The sequence below is a fragment of the Enoplosus armatus genome, chromosome 10, assembly GCF_043641665.1.
Source record: "Enoplosus armatus isolate fEnoArm2 chromosome 10, fEnoArm2.hap1, whole genome shotgun sequence".
Taxonomy (NCBI): Eukaryota; Metazoa; Chordata; class Actinopteri; order Centrarchiformes; family Enoplosidae; genus Enoplosus; species Enoplosus armatus.
The window spans coordinates 9901904-9923826 of record NC_092189.1 but is presented as its reverse complement, the minus strand read 5'-3'; the positions used below and the strand labels follow the sequence as shown (position 1 = coordinate 9923826).

The following is a 21923-nucleotide window of genomic DNA, read 5'->3' as shown; positions in this document are numbered from 1 at the left end:
TGTGCACGTATGTGGGTGTGTATTTGCATGTTTATGTATGCAATACAATAAATCTTTACTGCTGGAGGGGTAAAATCAATTATTGCTCAGTGCAGCCCCGCATGAGAGACCAGTGGCCTGAGCCACAGTAGTGAGCTGCTGATGTATCGGGGGATCTGGGGTTTTAAGACTTGTGTCTGTTAAAAATGCATCAAGTTTATCAAGGGAAGTGAGAGTTCTCTGGGCTCATTAGTCTGAATAAAATAGCATGCTCTGGCATGAAGCGATTCCAACGTTAAAACCATTGCCAGTTAATCCATATGAGAGCAGATACTGCCTGGTGATCAAAACTGGAGCTGTGTGTGTGTGTGTGTGTGTGTGTGTGTGTGTGTGAAGGAGGGAGTGTGTGTGTGTGTTGTGTTGGGCTGCCTGAGAGAGGAGGAGGAGGAGGACAAAAAAAAGAGAGTATGAGTGATGGAGAGAGAGATAAAAAGGCTGGGAGAGAAAAAAAAGAAGAGGATGAGACTGTGCAAAGAAAGGAGATGAGAAACGGAAAGAGAGAGTGATGAGGAGAGAGATGGCGAGCATAATGGGAAGAGGAGCAGCGAAAGGCGGCTCTGACCCGCGCTGTTTTTGTGCTGCTTAACGCTGCTGGCAATGGTGTGATCAAACCCGGGAAGACTGAGCCCTACACCACATCCCAGCCCCATAATCCTTTTCTCCGGGGACCCAGATAAAACACGCAGAGGACCTCGTCTTTCCCTCTCATGTTCCTCCACGCTCCCTCCCTCCCTCGGCTTGAGAACGCCGGATCACGTACAATTACAAACTCCATGTGAAATGAGCTCTTTGTACTGTACAAACATGCAGGCAGTTTTCGGAAGGAAGCTGCAACTAACATCCACTATCAGCACATCCCTGAAACACTGGACCTAATCAGGCTCCTCCACGCCTTGGGAAGCCACTGCAGTTGCAGCTGAATTAATTAGGCTGGATGTTATCAGTCAGTGAGCCATTAGTGATGTTCCTCTACTTGATGCGTATCTCTTGATATCTCATCAGCCTTTCTCAGCATTTTACATGCAGTCTTATCAACCTTCCCTCTACCTTGCCACTTGGGCAGGCAGACTTAAACCAGATTTCAGAGCTGCATGTGTACGTGGGATCTGTTTGATTCTACGTCTTTGTGTGGGCGTGAGAGCTGGTTGTCAGGGACGACGGTACTTACAGCTTTCGATCTCCAGGGTGCAGTTTTGCTCATCCAGAGGGTAGCGACGCAGGTCCATCATGCAGGCTGCAGTTGTGGTGATCCTACACACAGAGTGGGACGGAAAATACAGGATTCATCAAAGAGTCAGCCGAAAGGCAGGTTCATTTCATTTGACCTTCACTACAGAGTACGATGTCAAAGCAGGATGATGACAAACTGAGGAAAACCATTCCTCTGAAAAACAACAGGTTCAAATGTAAAATGTCATATATGTCAATAGGTGAATCAAGATGAACTAAAAATCAAATGCTGTTTGTCAAATCTGAGAAAGTCGTCTTCGCAGAAGTTTTGTCAAAGAACGAGCTGAAAAAATATAAGTAAATAAAATGCGGTTTTGCTCTCTGCTCTTTTTATATGCATTCCTGTTTTGAGGGTCTCAAAAGAAACCTCCTGCTGATCCCTGCAACTAGCTCACAATGCTTTTCTTCAACATTTCCACACTTGTATGTTATAACCCCTCTCTTCTGTGCTCTCCACTGGGTCCCAGCTCCTGCTGCTGGCCTACAAAGCTATGAAAAAAAGTCTTTCCTCCTCTCTATTTATTACTATTGAAGTAATAAATAGTTTGTCTAAATGTTGGATTTTTGCTTGATTTGATTGCTTTGATTGTCCTGTGTACACGAGGCGCCAGCAACAACGAGAATAAACTGCTCTCATTGGGCCTCTGTGTATAAATAAAGGTTGGTTGAATTCATTTTTGTGGCGATTTATTTACCAAGCGAAACATTTTTTTCCTCCATCAGGTCCACAGACAGGGATCTCTAAGGACTGTGACCTCACGTTAGCATTAGCTTAGTTTGCAGCATTTTATAGCTCTTTACAGTATACTATTAAAATTAGCACATACAAATACAGTTAGTACTGTATGTAGTATGGAACTGAGACACAGCGCTGGTTTTATTTTCGTCCAATAAGTAAATAAAAGGAGAAAAGGGTTCAAACACTGGTCACACAATCCTGTAATAAAGAGCGGCCGAGTGCGAGCCAGTCGCGTCCGACAGGTTCACTCAGAGAGACGTACTTCCTGTTACACACGACAAGTTGGCCGGAGCTGAGACGGGCTGGCACCCAGCCCTGCCAAACCCCCGAGGCTGTCTGAGAGAGACTGGACACACAATTTAACTACAGGGACTAAATCTAGCATCCTAGACTCATAAGACAAACCCACACACACACACACACACACACACACACACACACTGATTGATATAAAACATGATAGCATCATGCGACCATTAATAATAATAGCAGCCTGTGGGAAAATTCCCAGTATGAAGTGTTGTGACCTTGGGTTTCTCTTGTCATAGCTGGTTACTATCAGTTAATCAATGCATTGCTTTAGTGGTCCATTCATTCATAGTTGACAATGAAAATGATCTGTGAACCAAATGAATTTAATTTTACCAGGTCATTTCTGTCATTTTTGAGTCCTAAAAGTCTCATTTTCTTAATTCAAATGAAAGAAATCTGCCAGCGTTGTGAGATGAATTTAACATGTTTCTAATACAAATCAACTTTAAAGATTTCTTTCTTTATTATGGTAACCTGCCTTATTCTGTCTTGTATGAAGATACTGCATTCTTGAAACAAGGCTTATAATGGGAACAATTTAAAATAATCTGTCGCTTGTTTTAGGAAAATTTGACTTTTAAGACTAGAAAGAATAGAATAAAACACTTTATGACAATATATGTATTTTATAATGCAATATATATACTGTATATCATGATATAGTCAATTTTCTAAAAAAAAATTGAGTCTTTTTAGCAATAAAACAATCAGATTTTTTTTGCTAAATAAAATACTTCATCAAATTGTTGCTAAAATCATATATAACATCCAATATTGCCATAAATCAGTCCCGCTAATTGATTTTCACCAACACACACAATGGCAATGATATTAAAGGTATAGCTACCATGATATAAAAAGTATGACAAAATCTCTGACAGCAGACACATTTATATTGTCTGTTGGTATATCGTCATATCTCAACCCTACTGGCTGAGATAGAGATTTTTTTGTGATGAAGTGTTCCTGTTGTACACATTTTATAATTCTTCCCTGCCTTGCAAATAAGAATTAAATGTAGCAGTAAATCACAATATCTCTCCTCTCTTAACTTCATCGTAACTGCAAACTTATCTTGAAGAGTGCTTTGTCTTTAATAATTAAGAGCCAAAGTTTATTTGAAATCCTTCTACATAAGACTTGCAGCTCCCCTGGGCCCAGCCTGGCAAGTTTAGGATTTCATTTTCTGAGATGTAGAGACACAGTCTTTCTCTCTCACACACTCAGGCTCTCTCTCTCTCTCTCTGCCTCCCTTTTCTTGCTCTCTGGGCTCTTATATAAGAGCCAGTTAGCAGGGCCATGGTGCACTGGGGGATTAACACAGGAGTCTTATTTCTGTCCTAGTTTACCCCTTTTATGGCCACAACTTACTGGGATGTTGTTCTCACCAGCCAGTCACTCATCACTCACCATCAGCACCACTAAATCATCACGGTGGCAGAGGAAGCGCAGGGGAAAAGCGGAAACGAGGCCAAAATGGCAGGGGTAAAAATAACAGCCTATTTATAGCCCACCTACATCATCAGCAGAAGTCTCGAAGCTTTTTTGTCTGAGACTCGGCATCACTGATCAAGAGCTGCTTCTGCATCCTCTGGCCTAGCTAGCATGTCCAATACCCACGCTAACAATTAATAAACAGCTAATAATGAGGGAGGAGGGGAGACGGATGAGGATTTCTCTGCAGGATTCCCTCCCCGTCTTCGCCTCTCCTCCTCCTCCTCCTCGTCATCTCCGCTGCAGTCCGAGTCTGCCGTGGAGCTCTGCAGCAGCAGCAGCAGCAGCAGCAGCAGCAGCAGCAGCAGTGATCATGAAGCACAGGCTTGTTTGCTCTTCATCAACATCAGGGCCGGTCCTCTCTCTCTCTCCCTCATCCCAACCTGCCGGAGGAGAGGCCACGCTCTAACAGATCACGCAGATTCAAACACGCTACATTTGCTCTGCGTCGGAGCTAATAGGACATGGAGCTCTAAAAAAAGGCTGTTTTGGGTTTTTTTTTCTCCTGTGCTGTTCCCTCACAGTTCAGCCTGGGCTCTTTGTATGTGTGTGTGTGTGTGTGTGTGGGTGTGTGTGGACCCCCCCTAAGGCAGCCTGTGCACCTTTATTCCAAATGACCTTGTTTACGGACATAACACAACCACCACGAATTCCCAGACAGAATCTCATTTCGAGGGAGCGTCACAGCACAGAGACCGAACGCAGAGAGAGAGAGAGAGAGAGATCTGCAAGCAGGTTACAAACCTCTGCATCCTTTAATTAAACTGACGCGTCATCACATGGACGCTGTAATGGAAGTTGGAAGTTAAATTAAGATGGAGAAGCCTCCTCCATTTTGGATAGAGAGCCCGTGTTGAGCTGAGGAAACATGGCACGCAGGATTGTCTCTCCCTGCTCAGGCACTGTTGCCAAATTTGAAAATAAAATGTCTGCAGTGGCAACAGAAAGAGTCCAGCGTGTGCCAAAGCGTGCCAAATCAAAAGAGAGGTTTCTTAATTTCAAAGCACAGGCACATCTGAACGCACACAACATACAAACCACCCTGCCTGATCAGTAGTTTGAGAGAGCAATGGATACCTTTGAAGGCGATGCTAAGCCCGTATTGATCGTATTGACAGAAAAAAAAGGCTTATTTAAATCCCCCTCTTCCTCCACTCAGCAGCTTTCTCCTCCTGGCCATGCGATGTCATCTATTGAGCTGCAGAGTGGAACACTCCTCGCCCTGACAAAGGAGGACGTCAGCCTTCATAGCACAAGGATATGTCCTCTCACAAAAGGAGTTACAATATTCACAGAGAGAGATGGAGGAGGGAGGAGGGGGGAGAGAGAGAGTGAAGGGAGGGAGGGAGGAGGGAGAATCCTAACAATTTCTCCATTTTGAATGAAGTCTGACCTTCATGTCTCTTTCTTTCTTCCTGGCTCTCCCTCTCGATCCCTCTCTGTGCATTCTGAGCGACATGCATCAGGAATCATGTACTGAATGTCTTTTCCTCCTTTTCCTACATAAAATGAAAGGCTAAGTGGAGTTTGTGTTTTTTTCTCCTGTTGTATGTGTGTCTTTTTCTCACAGGCCTGGGCGGCATCTGAGTTATTGGCTGAGCCTTTTCAGGGACTGGGTAATTAGATCAGACTGCCTCTCCCCGAGAGTCAAACCGAGCTCTAAAGTGACAGTTGGGAGCACTGTTGCAATTTTCTGCTCCTCCTGGTAATTGAAGAGCAGGCTTTGGCAGGATTGGGATGCACTATATATCCTGGGAATGAGGAGTAAACAACACCCTCACCCTTCCTCCTCCGCGTGCACCCCAAAAATAACGCTCGCCCACTCAAACACACCCACTCATAGACACAGATCCCACACACACACACACACACACACACACACACACACACACACACACACACACACATATCTAATGCCTCCTGCAAACTAAACAACACTGTAATCTATTGGTGTTCCCCAGGTACGGTGTTAGCTAATTTCAGTTAGTTCAGCACAAATCCACGTTCACCTTTGAGGCCAATAATATGTTTACTTTTACCGCTTATTATGCAATGATTTAGTGGGACAACAGTGCATCTTATAGTGTGGCATATTTACTAGTGTTTGAGGTTTAAAAGGAGGCAAACAAGCCATGAAATGATGCAGATAATTGATTTTGAATTTGTGTTATTGTGTAATTTTAAAAATATAAAACCAATTGTGTGTACGTTAATAGACAGCTTGATGGTTTGTTCGCTGCATTTAGTATTTTTCTGTATTTTATTATTTTTCTTGTGTATGAAATTCTAGCTAAATATTTGAGATTAAAAAGGTGTCCTCCTGTGATTCAATATTGCCCTGCCATTAAGATTTAGGCATATTTAAAAAAAGAATGGTCAAAATCATTGCAGCGAAGCGGAGGTCGATATATCCTGACTTTTAGTCTCTAGTATGGGTCTGACTGAAAAAACACTGCCTCCTACGTTTCCCATGATGCAACTGGATTGCATCTTTTCATTAGACCCTTCCTTCTAGAGGAACACCCCATGTTTTCAAACTCCATGCTGCAACTTTGTAACGCAGACTTTCTGTTTTAAATGTGTAGTCTCCAAGCCCTGATGACATCACTATGACATCATCAAGGTTGTTTTATTTTATTTTTATTTTATTTTCCCAGACTCACAGAGGACATTTACACAGCGGCTTTCAGAGGCTGAGTAGCACACCTCTTGAAGAGTAAACTGATCTGTTCCTTGAAGAATACATTTAAGCAGCAAGACAGCTGTATTTACTAGATTTACAAATGAAATATTAAATAAAATATAAATAAAAATATGATGCATTTTTGTAGATATTGATCTGTGAAGTAAATTATTTTAGCTCCACATTGACCAAATACACAAATAAAAGGCTGCTTACATATTTATTATCTATCTGTAATAACAATAAATTATATAACAGTACTATAACTCCCTCTGCAGCAGAATGATTGAGAACATTTTACTCATAATGCAGGACTTGTAGTTGTCACTGAGTATTTCTACCTCATGGTATTGCTACCTTTACTTAACTAAAGGCTCTAAACACTTCTTCCACTACTGCCGACCTTCACACTGATGATAACGACTGAAATGAATTCATAGCCGAGCAGATAACGACACAGTCCTGCTCTCAGACACCCCGGTGTTCCCATACAACCTGTTTTCCCATTGAGGACTCTGAGTCTCCTCTCAGTTAGCCATCTCCTCCACATCCACTAAAGCCCTGCTGTTGCAACCAGCCGGCCCGTCTCTACAGGTATGTGTCAGCGTGCTCAGAGCGCGCAGGCATCTGGCCGGGCTGACTCTGACAGAAGCTTGTGTCTGGACTTGCTAGCATCAAATAAAACCTGGACCAAACCCACGAACCAAATAATGGAGGAGCCGGGAGGCACCGGCACTGACAAGGACAACGTATCCGAGGTAACAACCACATCCCTCTGTTGCACGCACACCCTCAAAATTTACAACAAGCCCTCTCCTTGACTCCATTACTTTTTGGCTGTTATGCAAAAATACGTGTTGGGTTTATATAATTGAGTCAGAGCGTCATTCTGATTCTGATTCTGATTCTGATAAATTACATTTGTCGACTGTTGAAACAAAATGTAGCGATGAATAATCTGGTGCAGTGCAGATACTTAAATTTTTCAAGCGGTCTTTGCGCAAGAAGGGCATCTCAGTCTAGAGAGAGAATGACTAAATGCTGCAACATCTTGAATTAGCAACAATAATCTCATCTTTTAAACGCGGACACTAATCTGAGATCATTTGCACACACAGACACACATGAAGAAGAGGAGGCGACAGATCAGAGGAGGCAGCAGCAAAGTGATGGACGGGCTGTGCTAGCCTGTGAAGTCAAATACGCAGCATCAGTACAAATACAGATTCAGTGTTTGTATTGAACTGCTACATTATTGATTATGAGTCATCAATTATGGATGGCAGTCTCCTCAGAGGCATCACAGTCCAACATCACAAAGAGATGTCTTGTAGACGGGTTGAGCCATCCCGCACAATCAGACTCAGTTTGGCGGTTTGCGCCACCCTGCTTTATTATTGATCACAGCCAATCAATTATTGATATTGATGATCATTAGGGGATGTGAAAGGATAAAGCATGAAGGCGTATACCTCCTCCCATACACAGCTGTTAAAGGATAATTTTTCTTTATTACAACTCTTATTTTCATAGTTGTGGCCATAATTTCTGTAGATGTGGACGTAGATGTTAACATTTCATTCACCAAAGTAAGAGATCTGAGATCAGGTGACAATCAGACTGGTTGTAAACAAGCCAACAGTTTAACCACATTAACCCGACACAGTCACACACATGCTGAACACTTTGAATTGTGTCGCAAAAATAAACCTGCGTTGCCTTCCTCATCTCAGAATGACCTTGCAACCCATCAGGCGGTCCCAAACCCACAGGTTCCAAACCTCAGACCTAAACCACTTCTTTTTAAAGTCGAGCACGAAATGTCTATAATTGTCCCTCAATGCAGTATTTTAAGTACAGATATTCAAACTTGAAAACGGAGGTCAGTAACTTAACTATGATGGATGTTTACATTTTACAGTTTAGGTAATAATTTTACTGTCCCCCTTTCTCTTAGTTAATCTTGGGATTTGGTTTATCTTCATTTGACTGCTTGTGTTTCTGGATTATTATTAGCGATGTTGCTGCTCTCATCTCAGCTGTTTACTTAGTGAGTAGAATATTATTATTCCAAATAAGAATGATGGCAAAATCACAAAAATAAGACCAAAGTTGCAAAAAGAAAACCCAGAATTATCCTTTAACTGTATATTGATGCTGAGCAGGAACCTGAGGAGCCACAATAGTTTAAATTCACAGTTAGAGTTCATTAATGGCTCAGTTGATGCATCTGATACAATCACATTATTCCATTATGCGTCATGACCCATCCAGTAATAGTCATGACGCGATGGGAAGGGCAGTTGTAAAAGGCTTACCTGAGTCCATAAAGCACCGTGCCGTCGGGGTGGAGACGGATCATCCTGTTCTTGACAGTGACACCGTGAACGAAGGACTTCTTGTCATTGAGGAAGTAGGTGTCAGGGACCCACAGCTGATCCGCCACTCGGTTATCCAGAGTCAGATTGTAGGCGATCTCCGAGTAGGACAGCCGCTTGTCCCGCCATGCTTGCTGGAAGTACATTGTCAAGGTGTAGTCCTGGAGGACAGAGGAAGGGGGGGGGGGCATTTAGTTGAGCTACTGCAGGACTTCAAAGACAAACTCATAGTGAGAATCAATAATGCTAATGTTAATTACACTATAAAGCCAAAAGAAACACTTTCTAACAAGTCTTTCAGGTGGTACAACCAGTACAAGAATATGCTTTATTTCAACTCGGAAAACACGTCAAGCACCAGCACTAACACTAACACACTAACATCTGAACATGACTCCATAGATGTGTCACAGCGCGTTGTATGGACTCTGCATAGTGAGAAGGTCAGCCAAAAGGTCGTTGGTGGTCTGAAAGGCCACGGCCTGTACTAGGGGCCATGGTGGCCCGGGGTTGGGGGGGTTAATTTTCATCTATCCTCACTTAATTTTGAGACCGTAACCAGAGGGGGTCTTTCTCAGCTGGCTGACTATATTGTCTGACGCTAAAAATATCTGCTTCCCCTCCAACGAATGAAGCCACTTTCTGCTTTACAGAGACAACACTCTCGCTCTGCTGCAAGTGGCCAGGCGACGTCTGCAGCTCCTCGTCTCTTTTTCTGCCTCTAATTCCGCGTGATGAACCACCGAACAGCTGAGATTTAGGAGTGAGTTTTCCACATTTAACGTCAGTGAGAAAACTGCATCTAGACTGTATAGTTTGTTTTTACACATGCTCAGAGATGTAGCAGTAAACTGTATCTCCTCCTCTCGCTCTATCTCTCTCTCTCTTAAAAAAAGACTTACACCCACACAGCCTCAGTGAAACACAGCACTACAGTTGGATCTGCTCTGTTGCAGTGTATTGCAGTGCAATGAGTAGGAAAACAAATTAAAAAACAACGTCCGTGAAACTATGCCCTTGAGCTTTTACTCCAAGCGGCCATCAGCGTTACTTCTCACCGTGTTTCTATGTTCCCAAGCCTTTTTTTTGGTCTATCATCACACATTGGCGTGACACTGCAAAAGCAATTGCCACTTTCACTCTTAAACTCTTATCATTCATTGCATGCAGTGGCGCGCGCGACCAAAGCACTGCGTAAAAAGGGCATCTAAAAATACATGAGCTGCTGCCATGTTGATTTTTTCAGGAGTGAAAAGTCAAGCGAGGACGGCCGCGTCCTTATCCTGTTTTACAAGAGTTCCCACTGAACCTTCTTCTCATACTCGCTCCCTCTCTGTCTCATTATCAGCCTGTCGATCGGATGTCTCTATCACCTCTGGGATCGTTAGCTGCTGCCTGCAGCCTCGGTGAGTTTCACCCACCGAGGTAGCATCTCCCGCAATACGTGCTCGTCTTTACCACCACCACCCTCTGCCATGACGACAAAGAAACACAGAGACACAAGGAGCTAGCATCGTCTGTAGCTGAAGCAAACAATATTAACTAGAGCCCTGCGGTAACAATCTGAGCAACGTGATTGTTCTGAGGCAGAGATGATGTGTCAATATGGTGTTTCAGCAACAGTCTGTCTGTATTTTTCGTTTTCGCTTCACACAGTTTTTTTGATTTAACTGCAGTGAAACATCCTTTGACATTTTGGTGGATACGGTAACAAGAGAGCGTGAGAGTGTCTGCTGTGTCACACACACATTTTGGATTTTTGCATTCATAGCTTAATTTGCATATTGCATTAACAGGGTAGAATTTAGAGCTGCAACTAACGATTATTATCATTATCAAATAACGTGTTAACTATTTTGTTTTTTTATTGACAAATCTCTTCCCAGAAAACTGGGAAATGCCCATGACAATTAGCCAAGGTTTGTCAAAATAGCATGTTTTGCCCAACCAACAGTTGATGAATTGATTAATTATCAAAATAGTTAGGTGATTAATTATCTTTCAATCGACAAAATCGATTAATTTACTAATGATTTCAGCACAAGTAAAATTTTTGTTATAGGCAGTGTCCGAACTCATTTCCTTGTTCACTCACTCACTAGTGAAGTCAATTTTATTTTTATAGCCCAATATCACAAATCACAAATTTGCCTCAAGGGGCTTTACAGCCTGTACAGCACAGCCTCTAAACTTGGATAAACTCCCCTTTAACAGGGAAGAAATGGAAGAAATAAATAGATATTGCCAAATAGACCAAAATAACAAAATTACTGTATGGACAATCACTCGCTTCCTATCTTATAGAACCTCAATAGTTTACACTTACTCTTATGAATCATTGTTGTTTGTCTGGTGTCACAAATGTGGAGCACTGCATTGTGGGATTATTAGCAGAAACTTCACAAAATTCAGACACTCAAATAAAATGGTGGAGAGTAAATATAGCGACTGTACAGTAAATATGAAGTGATTTCCGACCTTTTTTCGTGGCAGACATTTTGACTGAGGCACAGGTGTTACTAATAACATCAACGATGGCTGTTCAAGTGTCCCAGTAAGCCATGACAGTTAGCCAGCATGCACAATATCAGCACCCTGAAACTGAAGCAGCTAAATGGTATTCAGCCATTGCTAAGTCTATTATTTATACCTGTGGTTCTCCCACTGTGACATGTCAAAATGTCTGCTGTGAAAAAGGCCTTTTGAATACAAAACCTTTGAAATGTGTCTCTTGTTAAATTAACTGAGCTTGGATTAAAGATGCCTGCTCTCATTTGTGTGTGTGTGTGTGTGTGTGTGTGTGTGTGTGTGTGTGAGTGTGAGAGAGAGAGAGAGAGAGAGAGAGAGAGAGAGAGAGAGCAGGGCCTCGTTGTATACGTTTGGGGGTTTAAGAGTATAGACATGTGCAGCTCCAGCTCACAGAACACCTGGGCCTGCATGCTGCCTCCTGGCTGTGCAGTAACATGGCAGTGTAATTACGGCCTCACAGATGGTGCTGCTTACCTCGGCTCGGACATCACTTGAGCTCAGAGAGGGATACAAAATACAGCTGCCCCCCCTCCCTCTCTCTCCCTCTCTCTCTCTCTCTCTCTCTCTCTCTCTCTCTCTCAGTACAGTCAAAGTTACTGTTCAAAGAAAAACAAATCTGCAGCGTAAACTACTGTACTGCCAGGGAGTACATTTTCTTGTGACGGGGAAAGGTGTTGTACTATTCTGCTGCTGTGCACACAAAGCAGGAAAATCATGTTGTTTCCATGCAAACAAAGTAAATCCTTAACATCTGCATGTTTTTTTTAATCATCTTTTTAACTGCAAATAAAGAAAATCTGTCAAACAATCTGCACATGATATTCATTGCCAAACTCTTTGTCAATATGGTGCAACATGAGAGTAAAAACAGCCAATCAAAGCATCTTTAAACACAAAATATAAGTGGTCAGTCACAATAATAAGTCTTCCTTGATTTAGCATTTTGTCTCCTGGAGTAAATTTTTTTTCTGAATAATAAACAAGACATTTAACGTGTTGAGAGTCTCTTCCTCCACACACAAAAGATGGAGGATGAGGAGCAGGTGAGGAGGATTTTTCAGCGTATGAAAAAAAAAAGCTGCAGATAACCGAGAGACAGACCATCCCATGCTGGAGTGTTGGTCTCCAAAGCGACCTTCAGTCTCCTTGTCACAAGCACTCCTCAGAAACTCCATTAACATCACACAGTGAGCATCAGTGAGCATCAGTGAGGGAGACATCTTGTGGAGAGCACCAACATTAAAAAAAGAAAAAAAAAAGAAAAGAAAGAATGACAGCGCTGAATATATAAACAGGATGAAGATACAAACAAGGCCCGGCTAACTTAAGAGACATCAAGGCTGGTTGCACAGTGACAGTGTCTCACTACAGATATGTTTCTGGGGCTAACAAACCCCCATTAAGACTCTGACAGAGTGACAACGAGTACATTTGTGTTTCCCAGAGAAATCTGACAGGCTGCAGTTGTTACAGGACCTCCATTACAACCACATCAGCTGTCACAACCGACATGGGAGGGAGGCTGCCGATAGGCGAGCTTAACACAAAACACACGGCTCTGTTTGTAGATTTAGATCTGAAGCAACAGCCGATGTTCACACGTTCACTTTGCCTCTGTAATGAAATTCGATGTATGTGACTTTTATGTTTGTTGTTGTTTATGGTCACAGTCACACTTTCATTTTTAGTACATTTTTTACGGTGCCATTTTTAGTACATTCCACTTTTCTGTGCCTGATTTAAAGAAAAGCAGCATGTGCACGTTTTGTCGTCTTCTTATTAACCCTAATGTTCTTTTTGGGGTCCTGGAGACCCCGCACCCTCTTTAACAGCCAAAAAACATACTTATCATTGTTTTGTTGTTGATTTTTAATACTTCATGACTTTTCTTGATTTTATGAAATTGCTTGTAAACGTGACTTTAAGCTGATGACATATTTCCGATGTCCACTGCAGAAAATATTATCATTAATTTATTTATTGTGTTATTGTAGTTTTATAACACTTTGTTCATAAGAAGTTTAACAGGCAGTTTGGGGGACCCCAAACATGAGTGACGTCAAGATAACGCGTACATTTCTTTGTTTGTGAATGACTTTGGCAAACAAAATGAATATATATTTGTTTATGCACAACCCATACAAATCCTGAGCATCAACAGCATTTTTTAAACTGATGCAAATGCAGTTTATTGCAAAGAGAAGAGTTACCACTCCAGCACTCTTCTTCAAATTGAAAAAAAATGCAATTATTATAATTATCATTTCCGTACACACAGCATTGAGGTCTATGGGAGAAAGCAGAGCCAATTTCAACCAAACATGAGGGCTAAAAAACACAAACTGTCGGTTTGACAGTTGGCATGTGAGCTCCTCTCTCTCCTCTGCTCAGCTTTACAGGACCAGACAGACGTCCACCATATCGCCAACGCTTTCATCTGCAGCGTCCTGCTGCAGCGAGCTCCAGCAGAAGAAGAATCTGCTGATAATAACAACGTCTACTGTGCACGGCTACGAGGAGACGACTGGACGTTTGGGCAATAACAAGCTCGTCTGCAGACGTCTGAGCCTCCTGTCTGTTTGCCTCCCATCTGCGAGCTGGAGGAGACGCCACAGCACATCAGCTGGTCGAGCTGAGTTTATTCGCTTGTTGTGCTCTCCGTGTTCGGTTAAGTACAGGCTTCAAATTAAATATTAGGGGTCAAGGGGGAGTTAGTGCATTCTGAATGACTTGCCGGCCATACACGCCCTGAGGGGAGTGACAACATGGACGCCTTGATGACTCTCTTTCCAATGGGTCATTTTTCAGCTACTTAGCTTCAGTGGAGAAAGTGCCTGACAGAATCATTAAGGGAGTCATCAGCACATTAAAGGCTTTTAATGGAGCTGGCTAACTTACTCTCTGTTTTAAGACAAGTAGCTTTTTTTTTGTTCCTCCACACCGGCCATTATGAAAGAATATTACCACCAATTTAAACTTGGCGTAACTTCGCTCTTGCAGTGGGACTCTGCAAGGGTAAGTGTTGATAATTAAAGCAAATGACAAACCAGCTCAGTAAAAATAAGCATACTCTTTCTCAACTTTAAATGTGATTGATTCATTTCGATGAGGTGCATTAGAGGAAATGCATTTCAGAAAGCCACCATTCGATTTACAAACGCATAAAGCAAATCAATTATTTACACATAACCACATGGAATTACACATAACCATTTAGAAATACAACATGAACTGCATAATGTTTAAGATATGCATAAGATAAGCACTGCTACATTGCATGTATTAAAACCTTACATTACCTTACTTTCAGATATGCTGCAAATTATGTTTTAAAGCTCTTGGTCTCCTCTGACATTGCTCTATCTTCAAATGAACCCCCGTCTCTATGGACTAAACATTAAACAGAGAAGCCAGTGTGCATGCAAGAAAGCTGCAGGATTAAGTGTTGTCCTTGTGCTGTAATTATGCTGCTGACCATATTAATCTGTTACTATGTGTGTCCACTCAGCATAACTAATGACATTGTTCTGGACAACCTGCATTCTTGTCTTAAGCTTTCTGGAAAGCTCAGCAGAGCAAACAGAGCGGGCAGAATCAAAGCTGCACCGCATGAACAAAGAGACCCGATCTGTCTTGTGTTCAAATGTTTGAACGATTGTGAATATATCTGTATAAAAATGTGCATGGGGCGTAGTTTTGATCAACATTTGTTGCAGCAGCCTCAGAAAAGCCACAGAGAAGAAGAATACAGATTCCATAATATTAGAGGTCGTGGGCAGCAATTCTGATAATTGAGTAGTTGTTGAAGTCATTTATGATGCAAAAACACCAAACATTTGCTGGATCCGGCTTCTCAAATGGGAGAGTTTTCTGCTTTTCTCTGTTTTATGTCTTTGCAAACTGAACGTCTTTGAGTTTTAGACGGTTGGTTGGACAAAAGAAGTGATTCTGATACATTGTGATGGCATTTTTCACTATTCTCAGACATTTTGTATGGAGTAAACGACGAAAATAATCAATAATACAATAATTAAAACAATTATTAAGACACTATAGCTATTAACATTTTGGGTAACTTCTTGTATCATCAGCATTTAAAAAAAAAGGCAAAATATCAACAAAATGCAAAAACAACAAAAATGTGGCCTCTTCAAAGACAGAACAACCTTCACCTGGATCATACATGTTAAAAAACCTTGAAAAAGTCCCTAGAAGAAGAGGCCTTACTTGCTTTTCCTTGACTTCCCTAGATCCACCAAAAGAGGCTGCGTTGTCATGGCAACACTGAGTAAAAATAACACAAGCTTATTTTCCACAAGCTGAAAATAAAATGGAACAGGATCAGTTTGGACAAACAAGATCAAAATGGTTGCTAATTCACAGACACAAGAAGCTGCGTCTCTCTTTCTCACGCGGGCGCACCGCAGCGTCGCGTTCCCTCTGGTCACCGGCTCCCCCCGTTATCTGACGGCCAGATCCCCTTCCTCATGTAAAGAAACCAGCACTTGTCAGGATAATGATCGTAATAAAGGGAACGCTCACGCCCCACTAATTCTTCCATCCCAGAAGCCACCACAGCTGGTTTGTTTAAATCTTTTAATTCACAGCCAGCTAATTAACATTCAGAGAGCAGTATTATAGTACAGGCAGTGCCTCTTAACAACCACCAACCTCAGGTATTTTACATGTAATTAACAAGTGGCACGAAGAAAAAGACGAGAAGTGAAAATACTCATTTACCTCCCTCCTTATTCCAGCCTCGGAGTGCACATTGTAGCTATACTCAACATATGGATGTGTGCTGGAGACGTTATTATGCAGCACTGATGCATTGCTGAGACAACAGACTCCACTTGTATTTAATCAGCTGCACTGGCTGTGTGCAGAACACTTTTTAATGCACCGTAACCAGGGTTCGGTTCCTGGATCTGTGATTTCAGCAAAAACAAACAGCATTATGCAAATGCAATTTCAGCTGCTAAGTGAGGGAGATGAGTGATGGAGCGAGATGCCAGCGCTGAACAGACAGAGATAAACGGGAGGGGGGGGGGGGGGGGGGGGATGGGGTAGGATGGGGTAGGGGGGGGGTCTCAGCCATGATATCATATCTGTGCCATATTTTGCACTAACCCCAGTGAGTCAGCACAGCCCACCCAGCGAGGATGTGTGGTCACACCTCGGACTCGGAGGACACTTCCCTCTCAAAATAACACATTTGTAATGTCATGCAGACAAGGCTGCTGCCCCGATGCCGACTGACCTGCACATTTTTATTGCCCGACAACATGGCTGACCTTTGAGCCTCAACGGGCCATCGTTGTGGATCACACGGGAATGCACACACACACACAAAAAAAGACTCCACTATGGCACGTACACATGCGAACCAACCTCTTACACAGAGGAGCAATGAAACTACAAATCCCATTACGTACTCAGACACCACCTCAACAACCATCATGCCCTTCATGTCAGCGCATAAGAAAAATGCCACAATGGCTTCAATCAGCCCCGACCAAAATGCAGAGTTCATTCTCCACCAGAGGCATTTTTATCTTTAATTAGAGGAGCGAGCAGCTGTCTACAACCCAAACCTGCTCCCCGCCATGATGGCAGGCCTGCTCACAAACACTGATTTCACATCATATTCTTTCTCTTCTGACAGCAATTTGCTTCATTTTCCTTCAGGTTCACACACTGTAGGTGCAAAATCCAGCCTTCAGTTGGACTGAAGCATAACTGGTGTGGGTTTGGTTGTTGTGATCATAAACAAAATCAGAATCTACTTTGAATGTGCAGTTTTTACAATTTCCACCCTGATTGAAGTGTGTGATAATACAACCTCTTGCCACATATGAAACTGACTCAGCACTTAGTGTGTTCATTCTTATTTTAAATTCTTATTCATCGTTTGAGTACATTTTTAAGCAACAAAAAAAAAATGCAGCTTTTCAAATGTGATTTTTTTTTCTATTGTAGTAAACTGAAAATCAGGATTTACATTGTTGATTGGACAAAACAAGACACTTGAAGACAACAATATGGGCTCAAAGGACTTTTTTGCTGACATTTCTCAGACAAAACAATTGATCAAGAGAATAATTGGTAAATTAGTTGCAGTCTTTGATTTGAGAGTTATAAAATTTGCTGCATGTAGAGGTTTGTTTTAAACCCCTCAGATCTCACTGAAGCACGACTGAGCCAGTCATTACAAACTCAATCTGTGCAGCCAAACACTGTTCAGATTATTGTAGATTATTGTAGTTTGCTAAAATACCAAATATTTCAGGCTAAATTTTGAGAAAATGTGGTATAAAATAATGCACAAAAGATCTATAGATATAAAGTATCTATTTGATGAAATTGTGCAGCCATCTTGGGTTTGAATATTTCCCCCCAGTTTGTCACAGAGCTTGAATGAGGAGCTGGAACAAGCAGATAATAAACATGATAGTGTCACACTGAGTGGAATAAGCCACCTTAAAGCCACTTGAGTAGAAAAAATGGAGACTGTATGTTAAGGGGTTAATGAAACACTGGCTCCAGCTCTCTCGTGGTAACACACAGGGTCTGCAGTAACTTTTCCTCGGTCTCCACCAGGATGTAGATATCATTAGAGGAGACGGTGAAATCACAGTAACCTTCACCTCTCTCCCACCCTGCTCTTCACCAGTTTCATCCTCGCCTCTCCGTGTTGTTTTCCCTCTCAGCACTTTAATCTTAAAAGAGGCTGCCCCCCCTCGCCTCGATGAGGAAGATCAAAGCAGCCCCAGCACCAAGCACAGGTCACCAACTCCACCCACGTGATCACGCTGCACGGTGATATTATTGATTTCTCTGAGATCAATCTCATCCTCTATTGTACCAAAGACAGCTGGACGTGAGGGAAGGAGATGGAGGAGAATCCGGCCTGTTATGTAAGTCCCAGGAAGGATTTTTCACAAGGTAACAACAACGTGTGGAACACAAGTCCGCCAAGGTCTTGGATGTTTTTTGGTTTGTTTGTTTTTTTTTGTAACTTTTCGTCTAAATTTGTCCGGTGTGTCAGATCTGGCAGGGAGAGCTTTTCCGAGAAATGAGCGAGATGAACGCTCTCTTCTAGCCACAGGGAGCTGCATGACGTCAGCCGCCATTCACTGTTTGTGCACAGTTTTGTGTTTTGTTACACACACACACACACACACACACGGATGTATGAAGCAGTGTTTTTTTCCAGACGAATGCTTGCATAGATGCCTAGTTCTTAAGTAAGATAACCCTTTGGAGCAAGGCAGAGGTGGATTACATGGCTGCTGAGCCCAGAGTCACAGCCAGGGATCCAGTCAAAGTGGTGGGAGGGAAGGATGGAGGAGGGAGGGAGAGAAAGAGAGAGAAAGAGAAAGAGAGAGAGGAGAAAGCGAGTGAGGGGTTTCTATTTCAAATCTCCCCGGACCCCCAAGGCACTTCCGTCCTGGCTGCATCCTCCACCAAAATAAATCATTTCCATCAAAGGAAAAGCTCTGACCATTCAGTGCTTTTCCTCGTCACATACGCTGTTGTGTTCATGAGCCAAAAACACTCATTCAGTGCAGTTTCAAATGACCACCAGACACACGGATTTGACAGGCAACATTAACCAGACATCAACTTAAAAAAATGGCTCAATTAATAATAGAAAACACATCCCCTTCCATTCCTACTGGCAAACTTATTTTTCATGCTCTTATATAACATCTCTATTATGTTGCTCCATGGAGAGGCAGCTTTGTAAAAAAAAAGATCATGTGAGAAAATATCATCTCACACTCTCTGCAAAGATGGCCCCTAATATTTTTCTCTGAATCACATGAGCATAACCAGTTATTCTGCACTATAAATAGAGAGCATTTAATTCAGCAGGGCTTCACTGAAGTGGTTAAAATTGCCTTCAGTTTCATGTGGGTTGCGGTCTGTCTGTCTGTCTGTCACACGGATCAATAGGTGGTGCTCTTGCATGGGCTGCTGAACTTTTCCCCCTGTCCTCTCCAAGTCGCACATGACGTTCATCTTTGTGCACCAGAGCTCAAGAGAGCTTTCTTTCTTTTTTTGGTTGCTGTGTGACCAGACATTTATTATTAACAAATTGCTTACGTCATCTGACAAGTAGGGGGAAGATCATTTACGTAGACGGTGGTGATGTGATTGGTCGAATTAAAAGGCTAAAAAAAAAAACGCCAAATGATGCCAGTTTGGAGAAGGAGAGGGTGTTTTTATTCTTTTTGTAGGTAACTGCATGAAGAGGAGAGAGGATGGGGGGGTGCGTGTCAACAAAATTACACCACCGAGGCTTGACAACGTGAAGCAGTCAGGAGCACACACACACACACACACACACACACACACAAAGCCTACACACGCAGCTCTCCTCCGCGCGCGCAGCCGGGGCTGTGCGTCCGAGTGCGCCAGTGAGTGTGTGTTTTGAATTCAAATGCAGCAACACACCAGAGCTGCAAATGCGGAGACCGAGAGGAGGATGGCGATGATGTGTTTGGAAACGGAAGCCTTCAAAAATGTTTTTTTTTTTTTAAACCCGAGTAAAAATGTATTCACAATAAGATGCCTCAGCCTGGCTCAGGTTATCCCCCCCCACACACACTGACCCGTGATAAGTAGCCCACTTCAGAAGGTATTCCTGCCGTGCTAGGGCTCCATTGGCAACATTAAGCGGGGTAATAATCATGAAGATGCACCTACCATGTTGACTTCAGAGACCATGTCTATGCTGGCTATGTCTATATTCATCCCCACGGCCACCGGCGCACCTGAGAAGGAGAGAGGAGGCATTAACACAACATATATGAATAATTCTTTCATCATGTAAATTTAACAAATTCGTGACGCGCGCTCAGGTTCCTCTCTGCTCCCCTCCACCTACAGGAGACTTGTGCATCATCAGCCTGAGCAAAAAAAAAAAAAACCCTCATATTTCACACGCAGATGAGCTTCAAATGCTGTTAATTTCATCTTTCTACTGGAATAATCAAACATTGATGAGCGGGATCGATCACGTTAAAAGCCTGCCTTATCTCCTCATCAAGTGAAATATGCACATCATTTCTCATAGCCTAATTGGAAAGGCCTATTTGGCTGTGAAGGGATGATTATGTAAATTAAAGCAGATTTTGCGATTCATTAAACATGTATTGCACGTCAGGAGGGCGTGAAAACATGACATTCCGTTTTCAATTTTGCTCGTTACCTCCAAAATCTGGCCTCAACCGAATGTCGTATCCTTTCATCAGTCTGTCCACTGTTTCTTTTACCAGAGGCATATTGCTCGGATCTTTGATATCCTTGACGCTGGGGAGAAAAAAAGGTGGTGTAATGCAGAATAGCTTATTAATGTCACACGCCAGGCTCGCTTTAACAGAAGCCTACATGCAAGACAAGAGGACAAAAGAGGCGAAAACGAGATTACCTTTGAGCCCAGACGAAAGTCACTAGTAAGGAAAAAGTCAAAATCCCAAAGTGGTTTTTCCTGATCCTCCCCATCGCAACAGTTTTTGAGGCGGTTTCGCGATGCGAGTGAGGAGAGCGCACATCCAACTTACTCCAGACGGTGCAGAGGAGCCAATGAGAGGCGCATGCGTGCAGCCAGCCCAAGATCAAAGAGTGGAGACTGATGATGGTGGATGAGCAGTTTCCATTGCAGAGAAAAATATTAAAGGGACAAGTGGTTGTGCGTAATGAAGAAACAAGCGTTCATGCCAGGAGAGAAATGAAACAACAGCGGCGTTAATTTCAGGCTCGTTTTATTCTCGTGTTTGTTAACATGACAGATAAGTTTACATCCTGACAAGGTCAAACAATGGGATGCACCGGAGGGTTAAAGTGGTCAAGTTAAGATCAAGTTTATTCCTTCAGTGTTTGTGTCACAGGACGTGTTAAGTGGCTAAAAAGAGAATAACACTCACATCCATCACAGGTAGACACTTTACATACAAACATCTGTGCCCAACAATCATGCACCATCCGTACAAAAATAGAAAAAATGAATGTCATCAACACCCATGGGTATTATATCCTACTCTTCCCTGCAATGTTTTCAGAGAACCTGCAGTGGGTCTGAAAATGCAGAGGGAGCACCAGAGCGCCAGAGCAGAAAGGTGGGATGGAAAACACAATCCCACAATTCATTTTCTCAGGTTTGAGTACATTTTTGAAGCCGCGGGGAGGGATGCGAGCCTCCTCTAAATTGCCTTTGATCTTGTTGTAGTGGGAGCTGTGCTTCTGTAGAGGGCAGGCTTCTGAAAGCATTGGTTCACTGTTGCATCACCACCAGTTACAGCCATCATAGATTATATCATCCACTTCTTTTTGATGTGTTTCTTGGTTTGTGTGTGTGTGTGTGTGTGTGTGTCATGCATACTGTATGTGTGTGGCGTCTGTCTCTGTCCGGAGCCCCGAGAAGTTGTTGTGTGTACGCGGCAGGGCTTTAAAGCGATTGAGGCCCGTGAAGGGCAGCTCTTCAGCTACTGATCAGAACACAAGTGGGCAGTGG

At 42.7% G+C, this 21923-nt stretch overlaps 1 protein-coding gene across 2 annotated transcripts in view; it reads right to left on the bottom strand.

Moving 5' to 3' along the window:
- gabrb2a (gamma-aminobutyric acid type A receptor subunit beta2a) overlaps nucleotides 1-20914 on the bottom strand; it is a 28203-nt gene extending 7289 nt beyond the window's left edge. For both annotated transcript variants that reach the window (XM_070913127.1, XM_070913128.1), the window contains exons 1-5: nucleotides 20841-20914; nucleotides 20622-20722; nucleotides 20117-20184; nucleotides 8816-9036; nucleotides 1208-1290 (exon numbers count right to left, since the gene is read on the bottom strand). In XM_070913127.1, the coding sequence (XP_070769228.1) occupies nucleotides 1208-1290; nucleotides 8816-9036; nucleotides 20117-20184; nucleotides 20622-20722; nucleotides 20841-20914 (547 nt within the window). The remainder of the gene's footprint in view (nucleotides 1-1207; nucleotides 1291-8815; nucleotides 9037-20116; nucleotides 20185-20621; nucleotides 20723-20840) is intronic.
- Nucleotides 20915-21923: the final 1009 nt, after the last annotated feature.